The 15,396-nt window shown below is 34.8% G+C and overlaps 1 protein-coding gene across 1 annotated transcript in view; it reads right to left on the minus strand.

Moving 5' to 3' along the window:
- Positions 1-4,124: 4,124 nt before the first annotated feature.
- The window catches only part of LOC147393055 (pyrophosphate-energized membrane proton pump 2-like), a 30,379-nt gene continuing 19,107 nt past the window's right edge, over positions 4,125-15,396 (minus strand). Inside the window, exons 9-15 of the mRNA XM_086456710.1 lie at positions 9,609-9,796; positions 9,020-9,457; positions 8,381-8,545; positions 8,131-8,286; positions 7,510-7,621; positions 5,976-6,195; positions 4,125-4,519 (exon numbers count right to left, since the gene is read on the minus strand). Of these exons, the coding sequence (XP_086312836.1) occupies positions 4,420-4,519; positions 5,976-6,195; positions 7,510-7,621; positions 8,131-8,286; positions 8,381-8,545; positions 9,020-9,457; positions 9,609-9,796 (1,379 nt within the window). The 3' untranslated portion in view covers positions 4,125-4,419. The remainder of the gene's footprint in view (positions 4,520-5,975; positions 6,196-7,509; positions 7,622-8,130; positions 8,287-8,380; positions 8,546-9,019; positions 9,458-9,608; positions 9,797-15,396) is intronic.

Here is a 15,396-nt window from a genome sequence, read left to right on the forward strand (position 1 = left end):
CTCAATCAGAAACTTCTAAATCCATCAAAAGTGATTTACAAATTAGTGATAAAAATTGAAAAAAAATCGACGGTCCACATTCTAAATCACTTTTAATGGGGTTAGAAGTTTCAGATTGGGCTGATTTTTTTTTTTGGATGATCTTCCCATCATAGAGATCATCCTCACAAAAAATCAGCTCAATCTAAAATTTCTAACCCATATTTTAAAATTTTATTTACCCCCGAAAGTTTTCTTACATGTTTTCTCACATGGCCCTTGAACCTGACCCTCTATATATATATATATATATATATATATATATATATATATATAGGGGGCGGTTCAAGGGCCATATGAGAAAACATATGAAAAAACTTTCGTTTTTCAAAATAAGAGTTAGGGATTTTGGATTGAGCTGATTTTTTGCAAGGATGGTCACTATGATGAAAAGATCATCCTCACAAAAAATCAGCTCAATCAGAAACTTCTAAATCCATCAAAAGTGATTTACAAATTAGTGATAAAAATTGGTAAAAAATCGACGATCCACATTCTAAATCACTTTTAATGGGGTTAGAAGTTTTAGATTGGGCTGATTTTTTTTTTTTTTGGATGATCTTCCCATCATAGAGATCATCCTCACAAAAAATCAGCTCAATCCAAATTTTCTAACCTATATTTTAAAATTTTATTAAAAACGAAAGTTTTTACATATGTTTTCTCATATGGCCCTTGAACCTGACCCATATATATATGTATGGGAAATGTTCAGCAACAAACATTTTGGCAAAACATTTTTCAAAATATGTGTTAGAGGTTTTGGAATGGGCTGATTTTTGGTGAGGATAATCTCTACAGTGAGGAGATCATCACCACCAAAAATCAGCTCATTCCAAAACTCCTAACTCCATCAAAAATGGTTTACAAAAAATGGACAGTCCATGATTTTTCAACTTGTAAACTGGGGCTAGAAGTTTTGGAATGGGCTGAGTTTTGGTGAGGATGATCTCTACGGTGAGGAGATCACCCTCACCAAAAATCAGCACATTCCAAAACTTCTAACCCCAGATTACAAGTTAAAATATCGTGGACCGTCCATTTTTTATGGGGTTAGAAGTTTTGGAATGGGCTGATTTTTGGTGAAGATGATCTCCAAGTTTTGAAAAATGTTTGTCAAAATGTTTGTTGTTGAACATTTCCCTATATGTACATATATATATGGGAAATGTTCAGCACCCTAAGTTTTACCACACACTTTAACAAACGTTTTTTGTCCTACATGGGTTAGAAGTTTTGGAATGGGCTGATTTTTGGTGAGGATGATCTCTATGATTAGAATATCATCCTCCCCAAAAATCAGCCCATTCCGAAATGTTTAGCCCCATGTTTACACGTTGAAAATCGTGGACCGTTCATTTTTTGTAAACCATTTTTGATGGGGTTAGAAGTTTTGGAATGAGCTGATTTTTGGTGAGGATGATCTCCTCACCATAGAGATCATCCTCACCAAAAATCAGCCCATTCCAAAACTTCTAACCCATGTAGGACAAAACACGTTTGTTAAAGTGTGTGGTTAGGGTGCTGAACGGGACCCATATATATATATATATATATGGATGGCGTTATTACGACCCCTATTATGACTCACATTGCGACACACCGTTTGTCTTATATGGGCAAAAATGATAGGAATGAGCTGATTTTTTGTGAGAATGATCTCTGTAATGAGGGGATCATCCCGGCAAAAAATCATCCCATTCCAAAGCTTCTAACCCCATCAAAATTGATTTACAAAAATTGGACGGTTTAAAAATTTTCAACTTGTAAACATGGGGCTAGAAATTTCATAATGAGCTGATTTTTGACAAGGATGATCTCCTCACCATAGAGATCATCCTCACAAAAAATCAGCCCATTCCAAATATTTTTGCCCATATAAGACAAAACAGTGTGTCGCAATGTGAATCGTAATAAGGGTATACGGTACCAACCCTAGATATATAGGGGGTGGTTCAAGGGCCATATGTAAAAACAAGGGTTTTTCAAAATATGGGTTAGAGGTTTTGGATTAAGCTGATTTTTTGTGAGGATGGTCACTATGATGAGAAGATCATCCTCGCAAAAAATCAGCTCAATCAGAAAATTTTAAATTCATCAAAAGTGATTTACAAATTATTGATAAAAATTGATAAAAAGTCGACGGTCCACATTCTAACTCACTTTTAATGGGGTTAGAAGTTTCAAATTGGACTGATTTTTTTTTCCGGATGATCTTCCCTTCATAGAGATCATCCTCACAAAAAATCAGCTCAATCCGAAACTTCTAACCTATATTTTGAAAATTTATTAATGTTACATTGTTTTTTCATATGTTTTCTCATATGTCCCTTGAACCTGACCCATATATATATATATATATATATATATATATATATATATATATATATATATATTCAAGGGTCACGCTCAATGGCAAACTTTTTGGCAAAACATTTTTCAAAACATGAGTTAGAAGTTTTGGAATAGGTTGATTTTTGGTGAGGATGATCTCTACGGTGAGGAGATCATCATCACCAAAAAACAGCTCATTCCAAAACTTCTAATCCCATAAAAAACAGTTTACAAAAAATGGACGGTCCATGATTTTTCAACTTGTAAACATGGGTTAGAAGTATTGGAATTAGCTGATTTTTGGTGAGGATGATCTCCTCACCGTAGAGATCATCCTCACCAAAAATCAGCCCATTCCAAAACTTCTAACTCATGTTTTGAAAAATGTTTTGCCAAAAAGTTAGCCATTGAGCACTACCCTATATTCAAATATCAATTTTACTATTGAATGCTTCCTTTGGCTTTAATTAATCCATCACTACATAATTTCTCTTGTTAAAAAAAACCTCTTTTAAAAATTATAATCAACACTTTTCATTAAAATAAACACTTTACCAATAAATTTTATACACAGCTCCACCATGGTCCATTGTAGTTATATTTTCACTCGCCCTACATCCATTGTTACGTTGCATTTTTTTTTGTACTATCAATATAGCTTAACTATATCACTATCATTGCCATGTTAGTCACCACCTCTATTAGTTACGAGAAAACAATTCTTGATAAATATAATTATTAGCAATTAAATAAACAATACATATTTTAATTTTCACAGCTTCTTCTATTTTTGATGGATTCAAATTAATTTTATAATTACAGTAATATTTTTAATCATTAATTGTTGTCTCTAATTGTAATACTCAACAATAATTCATTATAATATTTATTTTTTAGGACACATTACTAGTAAATATTTTAAAAAAAATTAAAATATATATATATATACTTAATATGATATATTAAATGAGATTCTTTATGTTTTTTCAAAAAAAATAAAATCTTTCGTCCAACATTTTTCAAGCTGAGTAATGGAAAAAGATAAAGCTCACAAATTGTGAGAACATCAGAACCCTAATTTCTAGAGTGCATCATGTCCATATAGAAGACTAGAGCTTCTCTACGGTATCATAAGAACTGTCATACCGACTTATATACCATACAAAAGTATCCGGAGTGAATTTTATACAGGTTCAAACAACTGCATCAGTTAGATTATTGTATAATGTTCCTCTACTGTTGAATTGTTATCATTCGATGACTTCATACTAAATGCAACGATTCAATCAGATAAAACTTTGACCTAAGATATCTCAGCCAGTAAATAAGGGCTGTCAATGGATCAGTTCTGACATAAAATCAGATCAGTTTTGATCCAATAACTTTGGGTTTGGATTGATGTTTTGGATTCTGATAAGGATCCGATCTAACAAGATTTCGATCCGATATCTGATTGGATAGGATCTAGATCAACCATGTCCCGATCCCATAATGTCAGATAAATTTATAAATTATATTATACATTTGTTGAGATATATAAAGTTTACTTAGGTTTTGTATATAAAATCGGGTTTGCCCCGATCCAGACCCAATTTGATTGTTAATGGATTGGATCTGATATCAACATTGGGATTTGATAAAAATCCGATCTGAAACTTACCATATCCGATCCTTATTGGATCAGTACCAAATCGACTCCAATCTGATCGGGACCCAATCCATTGACAGCCCTACAACAAACCATGGGTACCGGCACTCAAATCACACTGAAGAGATCTTTCACAGAAAAATTGATGTGCATATTATCTGGGTACAAATAGACCTAGAAATCTGAAGTTGTTCATATCGTAGCTAGAAGAATATGAGCTATACTTGAAAGGACCCACATGGGTAGTCATGTTATATTCGCTTATTCAAATAAGAAGAGGGGAAAAAAAAAGGTAGAAAGGGCACCCTCAATTTAGATATATATATTGCATTTTAAAACATCAAACCTTGAGAAGAGAAAATGCCTTGTTGAAGGGGGACAAAAAGTATGGAGAACTCTCACAGAAAGACAGGTGCCATAACTAGTGTTATTGTTGCTAGCATCTTGATGAGAACATGAATTGAAGGCCCTGCGGTGTCTTTGAATGGGTCGCCTACACTGCAATGAAGTAAAACGAAGCCATATTAGGAATTTTATAAAGGATGAAGATTGAAACAAATCTAAGAAGTGAGAACCCAGTCTCCCAAAACACAGCCATGCAATTACAAAGTGAAAAAGAAAAAAAGAAAAACACTTAGATATCCCAAACAATGAAGATCAACAGCTATTCTTTTTCTTCATAAGATGGTACAAAATACATACTATAGGTTATCCAAAAGAAGATTGCCAAAGAGGTAATGTAGGATTGCAACAATAAAAAATCTTCACTTTGAGATTAAAGAGAATAATAAATCCAACAAGTAGATACATGCCACAACTATATGAAAATCTAAATGTATCATGTTTATTGCTAATGAAATCTAAAGAGAGAATAATAAAAAATCTTCATTTTGAGATTAAAGAGAGAGTAAGAAATCTAAATGTATCATATTTATTACTAATTCATAAGAAGTATGAATATAAAATTGAATATATTTGAAGTTACATATGATGCATGTACACAATAACATATGTGAAAGTAAGTATGATCCTGCATTGACTTGTACACCATGAGTTAAGGTCAAGGTGGTGGTTTGGGGGGGAGGGGGGCGAGGTGACAAAATTTTAATATTTCAATTTTTTATATATAGTAAAGGTCATACAAAAAAGAGCAGAAAATAATGTAAATGTCATTACCAAGATAATAATAAGTTATCAACTACTAAGCAACTTATAAGTCAACACAACTAATATGTAAGAAAAATGAAAATAATTTAATTGCAAATATATCTTTGCTATTATAATAAGATAAAGTTGAATAAGTGTTTGTTGACACCAAAATTTGAAAGACCAAAAGTACCCCAACCTTTTCATCTAGCTACTTATTTATCAAGGTCATCCTTGTCAAAATGAATAAAATTACAATCCCACGACCCCAATTAGTTAGTTTTTAGTTTCCTAAAATAACATAAATAGCTTTTTATTATTTTTTCTTCGAAATAGCCTTGGTTAATATTTTATATTACAAAAAGACTTTTACAATTTATTAAATGATAAAATATGAAAATATAAGATTATCTATTTAACATTTGTTAAAATTAATTTTTTGAAGAAATTTTAATAGTGCATAAATCCTAAATTGTTCCATACCTGTGTGTTTGCACAAGCCACCTACTAATTTATTTTTTTTAATCTTCGACACAACTCACAAATTTAGCTAAATATTTGAAAAATCCCTCATGTTCTAAAATTGATTAAATACCCTTTAAAACAAAATTTATACAAAATAATTTCATAGAAGTATCATTTTAACCCCAGTTTTTGAAACCCGACTTAGAGCGGTAAGGTCTTGGCACTTGGATGGCCTAGGTGGGAAAAACGGGGGTATGTGGGGTCTAAGCGGGGCTTTTGACAACAGAGGTGTTCAGCAACTAATTCATTGGAAGGATTTTAGGTAGAATTTTTTTTAACTTACGTATCTCCCGTAATCGCTGCCTTGTGACAATCACTCCCCTTGCCTCCTAGAGCACCAGTCTCTATATACTTCTTCGCATTATCCCAGGCACCACCAGCAGTATTTAGGAAGAGAGCCATAAGAATACCGGATACAGTCGCAAACATCAGCATAGCCGCCACCACTTTAGCCCCCAATAGAGGATGTCCTGTGAAATGCCCCAATACCCTAAACAGAAAACCTGCAAGTCAAAAGTGATAAATGTTACAAAAATGGCTCATGTAAGAACAGGAGGCACCATAAGGACAGGGCTAATCTGAAACTCTACTTCTCTAGGTTAGCTTACTCTGTACTTAGATGATAATGAAAAGAAAACCAAGACCACAATATCAGATGCACTAGCCATGGTGTTCTACAACTACTGGTCATAATAATGAAGATCATGGATCTTCAACAATGATGGTCACTACAGAAAAATGGAAGCATGGTCTAAGGGGAGCTTTTTTTTTTTTTGATAATTATGGTCTAAGGGGAGCTTTAATCTTCTCTGCTGCAAGCTCTCCAAAATACAATATAGGAAGATTGGCTAAATGCTACCTTTTTAGGGACCCAAATACTTCCATGAAGGACCTCAATACTAAAAGGATTTATGACACATTTGTCAAAAATGGTTCATATAGTGTTCCAATCTGGCCGACCTAGCTTCATTTTTAAGTCATGATCTTTGTTTGTATATTCCCATTAAGATCACAAAAATTTAAAATAGGATTCGTGGGCTCACCATTGTACTTTTAAGTAATTTTAAAAATTAATTATTTCATATAATAATAAGTAATAAGGATAGTAACAGATTTGAATACCTTATGATATGTAGCGTACAACCTATAGATGAAAGAATATATACATTTATTTTATGTTTGCTACAAAGAAATATCATCCAGAGAGGGCAATTCATATACCATGATGAGATAAGGAAAGGTAACCGAAAAATAAGAAATAGTCCATGGATTTTTAGAATCTCACAGACATACTTCACTCTTATAGAAGAATTTATGCAACGAAGTACACAAGCTATGAAGTTTACAGAAATGGAAAAGAAATTATGCAAGAAACTCTTGTGGAGAACAAATTAATAGAGAAATTTCTCTCTAGGCTGGGAAAACCCTGATGACACAAACTGTTGAGGAAGGATAAAAACACTGCCTCCTCTCCAGTTTTTTCTATAATTAATTGAAGGGTTTAATGCTCCAAAAGTTTCAGTGCCTATGCGGATGCAGCTATTGGATTTTTCAAAAGAAGATATGGATTGAGTTTGTGGGAGCAGATACTATATCACTTAAATTAACCAAACACAAGGCCTTAGATAGAATTGAATGAAGGAACCTGATTTATTCAACCAACCCCAGATATTTGGGATAAGGCTTTGCCGGTCAAACGGTGAAGCTATGGACATAAATTTTATACAGAAAGACACTAAATATGATGGCACCCATTGATGTTAAAGACATGCATATCACAGACACCCACAATGAAAACAGGGAGAAAAGAGACTCACCAACTGCTATGGGTGAAATAATTGCCAAAGCACCAGGCTTTATCATCTCCCGCAAAGATGCAGATGCCACGATGGCAACACAGCGACCATAATCCGGTTTCTCCTTATAGTCCTTGTAAAAGCAAGTTAAACTAATGTCATGTTCCATTCACAAGAAAAAGGAATCAGAAAACACTAACTCTTTCCTTACTGAGTAAGATTTTAAGCCTTACTAAGGACATTTTGTTCAAATGGATTACCAAATTGGCAATCCAACACCACAACCCTCTAGATTTCATGGAAGAATTCAAATCCAAAAAAATTCAAAAAAAGTTTTCTTTTGAGCTTGATCCAAGGTTTTGAAAATGGATGGCTACCGAACTTCCACCTAACTCCCAAATTTAAAATTATAATTCAACAGGGAAAAATAACTTTTATTTTGGAATTTGTTTCAAAATTCATAGAATTTTGACCTCTACTACCCTGAAGCATCGGATCATGGTTTTGGATGCTACAAGTTTAGCCCAAGGACCTTTAGTAAGGGTGAAATCCTTACTAACTTAGTAAGGCTAGTCGGACTCATCAGAAAGACCCCGCTTCAAAAACATCATATAGTATACATAGGAGGGTTTACATACTCACCATTATACCTGGCCTCTCAATGAATTGTCTCCTGACTTCATTAACAACCTCTTGAGCCGTGCGACCTACTGCAGAGCAAGCCCAGGCACTAAATAAAAAGATAAGCATAGAGCCCAACAATCCCCCAACAAAAACTTCTGGAATTGCAATGTCAACCTGAAAATTGTCACTTGGAAAGTGAGTTACACAACATAAGTGCATCTGGAAAATCAAGAAACTGGTTAAAGGTGAAATTACAGATTTAGCCTACCTGTTCGAAAGGTGTTTGAGCAAATGATGCTACTTCATCCATATAAGCACTAAATAGGAGGAAGGAAGCAAGTGCAGCAGATCCAATAGCAAATCCTTTGGTGGTAGCTTTTGTGGTGTTCCCCACAGCATCAAGAAGATCAGTAATCTCCCGAACACTTTCAGGCTGTATGAGAGAACTTCATGTAAAGATAGGAAAGGCCCAAATCTTAATGGAAAAGAATGAGAGCAGTTATTGGCACCCCAACTTTTACTTATTACACCCCAATTTCTTAAATTATTTATCACTCCCTAGTTAAAGTTAAAACACTCCAATTCAAGCACTACAAAAGCTTGGTTCAAGTTATTACCTCAACATCACATGGCCTTCTAACACATTCAAACAAGTTCATCGGTTATTTACAATTAGGATTAGGCTCATATAAAATCCTAAATCTAACAAATAGATAGCTAAACAAAAAAAGAGAGGGAATTTCTACTGCCGCCCAACGCTAATTTATTTTCAGCCACTGACACTTTTTAAAATTGTGATGTAATGAGTAAAAGTTGGGGGTGCCAACAGAAGCTCTGAAAAGAATTGAAGATTTTTCTTTATTGATAGAACCAAAATTTTCAAAAGAATTTAAATATGAAGTGTTACCTGCTGACTCATCTCAACAATTCCACCAGCATTATCAGCTATTGGGCCAAACATATCCATGGTAAGAACATAGGCAGCAGTGCTGAGCATCCCCATCGTTGCTACAGCTGTCCCAAACAGACCACCAGTTGGGTTTCCATTTTCATCTACCAGACCTGAAGTGCGACCCAACCAGAAAGCTGAAACAATAGATACACTTATGACAAGAACCGGAAGAGCGGTTGATTCCAAACCCAAACTGACACCAGCAATTATGTTAGTCCCGTGCCCTGTAGAGCTGGAAAGAGCTACCATGCGTACAGGCTCATGCTTGTAATCGGTGTAATACTTGGTTATCCAGACAAAACAATATGCTGTAATGATTCCGACCAAGCCACATAAGGCAAAATTCATCCATGCAGAAGGTGCTTGCTCAGTATAAAGAAGCCAACGAGTTGACTGTAAAAAAGAAAAATTTGCATCAGAAAGAAGAAAATTATAAGCATATTGTTTGCTGTTGTTAAGCTAAACAAAACATTGAGGCAAAAATATTGCACAAACTAAACAAGAAAGACAATAGATCATCAACTACTTCCAATGGTTGTTATACCAAGCCAAATGTTAGAACAGCAAAGAATATTGTAATCGAATATCCTTTTTGAAGAATTGCCATTGGATCCTCTATAGGAGCCTTCATTCCGGAATCACGTGTACCCCTGATTGAAAGTATTCCAATGGAAGATACTACCAAGTCAAAGGAGTGAACAACAAGCGGAAACAAGATGAACCCAGATGGATCTGCAGAGAGAAAAAGAAAGAATTACCATTTGCATATGTAGATTGTAGAGAAATATATAGAATTTGTTAAATGAAACAATCAATGTAAAGAAAGGTTGACGCATGCACACACACAAATGGGAATAAATATATATATATGGGAAAGGTTTGGAGGCCCCAAAGAGAGCCAAACATTTTTCAAAATATGGGTTAGAAGTTTCGGAATGGGTAGAGATCATCCTCACAAAGTGATGTGATGTAAGTAATGTGAGGGTATATGGTCATTGACCAGCCCCCACCTATTAATATAAATAGAGGGCGCAGAAAAAGGTTAGATTATGCACCCCTAAAGTTTCTCTCCCAATCTCTTTTCTTCTTTCTTCTTTCTTCTTTCTTCTTTCTTCTTCTTTTATTTGCATGCATTAACATGGTATCAAAGCCCCTTTTGATACATTAATCCACTGTAAGTAAGGTAATGATCTCTCCTGCTCTTTATTCTCGTCTCTACAACAGCTGATTTGTTAAATCTGAGTGATCTTAAGGTTCTAGGGTTTTTTTTTTTTTCTAATATTCACTACGTGGTGAGTGTGGATAGTTGATGGTCAATGAAATCCATAGTTTGGCTCAGCCATATTTGAAACTATGAAAAAGGGTATTTTTTTATGATTGAGTAGTGCGATTCATCCTAGGGATGATCTGGTGCGGTGCAGTTGCTGGTGGGAGTACTTTTATGGGTTTTTGAAAAGGGCAGTAGCTCCTGCTTGTGTTCTATAGTGGTTCTAGTGATGTTCTCTTGTGATCTCTAGATATTGGAACCTTTACTAGTGTTCTTCGGTGATTTTTACAGTGTATGATGGAAAATAAAAATGGTATTACGGTAATTTTTGAATTCTTTAATATTTAGGTGACATCCATTAAGTTGAATGGTGGTAATTACATTCCCTGGTCGAAATCCGTTAAGGTGTTTCTAACTTTCAAGGGAAAATTGAAGTTTTTAAAGGATGATCCACCCAAATCTAATGAAGCTCGTTATTCTAAATGGGTTCAAGAGAATGCTCAAATTATGACATGGTTGTGGAACAACATGGAGTCCACAATCAGTGATAATCTGATGTTTCTATCACTGGCAAAAGAAATTTGGACTCAGGTTGCTAAGATGTATTCAAGAGAATAAAATTCCTAGGATGTATCAGTCGGCACAGGAATATTTTTCATTACAGCAAGGTGATAAAGGATTACACAATACTATTCCCACTTGCAAAATAATTAGAATACTTCGTTACCGAGGGGGGATACTTCGTTTGCTCCATCTGTCGTTTGGTCCAATCTTGTTCCTTCTAAGGTGTCTTTTTTTATTTGGCTTGCTTCTTTGGGTAGAATTCTCACGGTGGATAATCTGATCTATCGAGGGTGGATTACTCCAAACTTTTGCTTTCTTTGTTCTAGGGATGGAGAGTCAGTCAATCACATTCTGATTCATTGTTCGTTTTCCAGAGTTATATGGATGTTTTTCTTATCTCGGTTCCAGATGGATTGGGTTTTTCCTCTATCTTTCTTTGAGCTTCTGGAGGGGTGGAGATTCAATATATTTTTCTCTAGAAAGAGACTTCTTTGGGCTATCCTTCCGTTTGCTATTACTTGGGGCCTTTGGAGAGAGCGCAACAACAGAGTTTTCCAAGGCAAGGAGAGCTCGTCTCATTCAGTGATCTTAGAGATTTTGGGATTACTCTTTCTTTGGTCCAAGTTGAAGAAAGATTTCGAGGGAGTAAGCTTCGAAGATTTTGTTTTTAATTGGGAAATCATGTGTGGCGCTTAGCCCCCCGTTGTTTTTGTGTTTTTTTGCTTTCTTTTTTATTCGCTTTGTTGTTTCTCCTTTTTTGTTGTTTGGGGGCTACCTCAGCCTCCTTATCTTCTTTTAATTAATACAAGTTATATTTATCAAAAAAAAAAAAAAATTAGAATGAACTTAGTGTGTATCAAACCCTCCCCACATGTTTAGAGGTGCTGTGTCAACAGAGAAAAGAGCTAGATGTTGTTGGATTTCTTTTTAGCCTAAAATTTGGGTATGAACCAATATCAGATTTTAGCGAGTAAAGAACTTGCATCCTTGATGAAGGGATTTGCTCGACCTCAAAAAGCTATAGTTGGTGGGTCTAATGCCTCTCCAATGATTATTGATCCAGATAGACCAACTATGGTAGTTTTTGGGGATGGTGGTAGAGTATGTGGTAGTAGTCGTGGTAGTGGTTGTGGCTTTCGTGGTGGAGGTCAAGGGGTAGTCGTTATTCAGGGGGATGACGTGGACGTGGACATGGTCGTGGTGCACCACAGAAATGCACAAATTGTGGCCTTCACGAGTATACAAATGATTTTTGCTGGGAATTTACATGGACAGCCAACTAATTGGGCTAATCATGCATTTTGTGGTTATAGTGGTGGTGGTAGTTCTACTTCATCCCAGATAGTTGCACTTTTTCTCCTGGAGAGATGATTACTATCTTTTTTGAAGAGTACTCCAAGTTGACTCAGCCTCATTAGTTTGTGGCTTCCTCCTCCAATACAACAACATTAGCACATTGAGGTATATCATATCTTGTTTCCTTATCTCCTTGGGTAATTGATTCTAGTATTTTAGACCTTATAATTAGGTCTTCAGGTGTACTTTCTTTTATTCAGTATTCTTCGTCATTGTCTCAGTTTGTTACTTTAGCTAATGGGACGACTTTTAAAGTATATGGCATATGTATTGTCATCCCATTACCATTATCTTTAGTGTAATATAAAGTTTCCTTTCAGTTTGATGCCCATTAGTAAAATAACAAAGTCTCTTAATTGTTCTGTAATGTTCTACCCATCTTCTTGTGTTTTTTACAATCTAAAGACGAAGAAGACAATTGAGGGAGGATATGAATCTGGAGGACTATATTATTTAGATGGTGGTGGAGGTTCACCAGCTCTTGATGCTACACTTACTCCACATCAATGGCATTGCTGGCTTGGTCATCCCTCATTTCGTTTGTTGCAGAAGATAGTCCCTAGTTTGTGCCACATAACTAGTTTAGAGTGTGAATAGTGTCAGTTGGCAAAACATCATCGTGGTTCATATCCATTAGAGTTAGGTCTCGAGCATCTAGTCATTTTAATTTTATTCATTAAGATGTTTGGTGTCCCAAACGAATTGTTCTCATAATGGTTCTCGTTAGTTTGTTACCTTTGTAGATGATTTTTCAAGAATGACATGACTTTATTTAATGAAAGATCATTCTCAAAAAGGTCTAAAGGTTACATAACAACTATATTGGTTTTCCTCTCCAGCAATAGGCTCGATGTGGTAGCATAATCCTTTGTAACGATCAAGGTTGGTAAGTTCATAGTCACCAAGTTGGGGTTCAGGAATAAGTCAACAAGGGGGAAATAAGTCAGCAAGGGAAAAATTTGGTAAAATCGGGAAACATGGAAAAAAAGTAGGGAAAAAATTGTGCTAGGTTAGGGCTATATAATTGGTCCTACTAGTAGATGCTCCTATATTATATCATTAAGTTCCATATTAAACTAGAATGATAAATCACTAATTCCCATACTGATACCATTTATATATCCACAAACAAGTAACCACAGATCCACAACATATTCAAGAATTATACCATTCAAAATATAAAAAAAGATGACAATTATGAGTCCGAATTAGGATTCCTTAACAGATCAAAAACATCAAATCAATATCATTCTCATTTGCGTCCTCATTATTCGTGATTTAATCGTGAAGTTCGCAAAAGTCACATATTATTAAAACAGTCGTGATTAAATCAGGGAAGGAAAAAATCATGATTTAATCGTGACTTTTTCAATAAGTTGGACACTTTGGTGACTATGGATAAGTTCATACAATTGTCCATGTACCTCTAGAAGGGTGTCAATGGGTACCCATTAACATGGAACCAAAATCGAAAAACCCCGGTTCCAGTTCCCTTTTTATTGGAATCAATTAGAACCGGGTCTAATATGGAACCGAAACGATAGGAACCAGAACCATTAGTTTCTATCTGTTGGATACCTATGGGTACTCAGAACCGATTTATTGTGTCATTTAATTTTACATTATACATGATTGAAGGTTTTCCTATGTTTTAAAATTAAATTATATTATATAAAGTTCTTCAAATTTCTTAGAAACTAAATATTAGAGTTTAAAATGGGTCACTTGTTAAATTTATTACGTGTAAAGGAGATGAATTTTAATTTTTGAAAATAAGTCATTAAATCATCTTTCTAGTGGAATAAATTATTATTAAGTTGATACTTTGCAAATAATATGTTATTTTTTAGAAGGAAACTTTTTTTATAATGATTTTGAAATACTTTTTCCCATTCGATTCTTAAGAACCGGAACTGATGAGTACCCGTGATTTTTGATGGTTCCGGTTCCACTTCTTTTAAAATCAAAACCGAAACGGAAAAAATATAGTGGTTATGGTTCTAATTTTCATAGGAACCGGCCCATTGACACCCCCATGTAGAAGATTTGGCAACTACCGCAGCCCCTACTTCAAGTAGAACTCCAAGTTGAGGAGTTACTTAGGAATGCTACCAAGATATCATTATCTTTTATGATATAGTCAGGAGTATAATAAGTCAATTTGTAATCTGAATTATTTTCCATTTTTCAATTATTTCATGGTAAAATACAAACACAATTTGGTGTACCCATAAATATATTTCGCTGTGACAAAGCCAAAGAATATGACTGACCATATAGAATCATATTCGTTCTTATCTGGCTTCCCATGGTATCATTCATCAGATTTCCTGTTTGTACACACCTTAGCAAAAACATGTAGATGGACGGAAAAAAATCAACACCTTCTTAAAGTTACTAGATCTTTATAATTTCATATGAGAGTTCCAAAACCATATTGGGGCGATGTTCTCACCACATGTTACTTGATAAATAGAATGCCCATGCCCAGTCTTGACGGTCAATCTCCTCACTCCACGCTTTTTTCCAAGACTTCCTTTATTTTCTTTACCTCTACGTACACTTGGTCACATGTGTTTCTCACATCAGTCTTCTCCGGGCTTTGATAAGTTTGATTCAAGTGCCATTAAGTGTCTTTTTGGGTTATTTTCTTACCCAAAAAGGCTAGCGTTGTTATGATCCTTTGCTTCTTAAGTCAAATGTGAGTGCGAATGTCACATTTTCTGAATCTACCTCCTACTTCAACAACCTTTTAAATTATGATAACATTTTTTTTTTTTACCAGTTCCCGTTGTTGGCCATGCTATATTTACTATCGATGAAAGTGAGACAAACAATGGTCAGGGTATTGTTCCATATCCTAATACATATGTTCGTATGAAGAAAAAGGTTACTTCCACTCATCGTCTTTCTCCTGATACAAAGCCCTCCACCATCGTCTTTTCCATCTATAGATCAGGAACTTTTTTCATCATTTGATATTGATCTTTTAATTGCATATTGTAAAGGAGTTTGTACTAGTACACAACCTTCTATATCTAAATTTGTGTCTTTTTTCACGTCTTTCTTCATCCTATCATGTTTTTTATTATGCTATTTCCATTGTGTCTATCCCTCGCACTGTACAAGAGGCACTATCTCATTT

The sequence above is a fragment of the Akebia trifoliata genome, chromosome 10 (assembly GCF_017979445.1).
Source record: "Akebia trifoliata isolate Shusen 1 chromosome 10, ASM1797944v1, whole genome shotgun sequence".
NCBI classification, from domain to species: Eukaryota; Viridiplantae; Streptophyta; class Magnoliopsida; order Ranunculales; family Lardizabalaceae; genus Akebia; species Akebia trifoliata.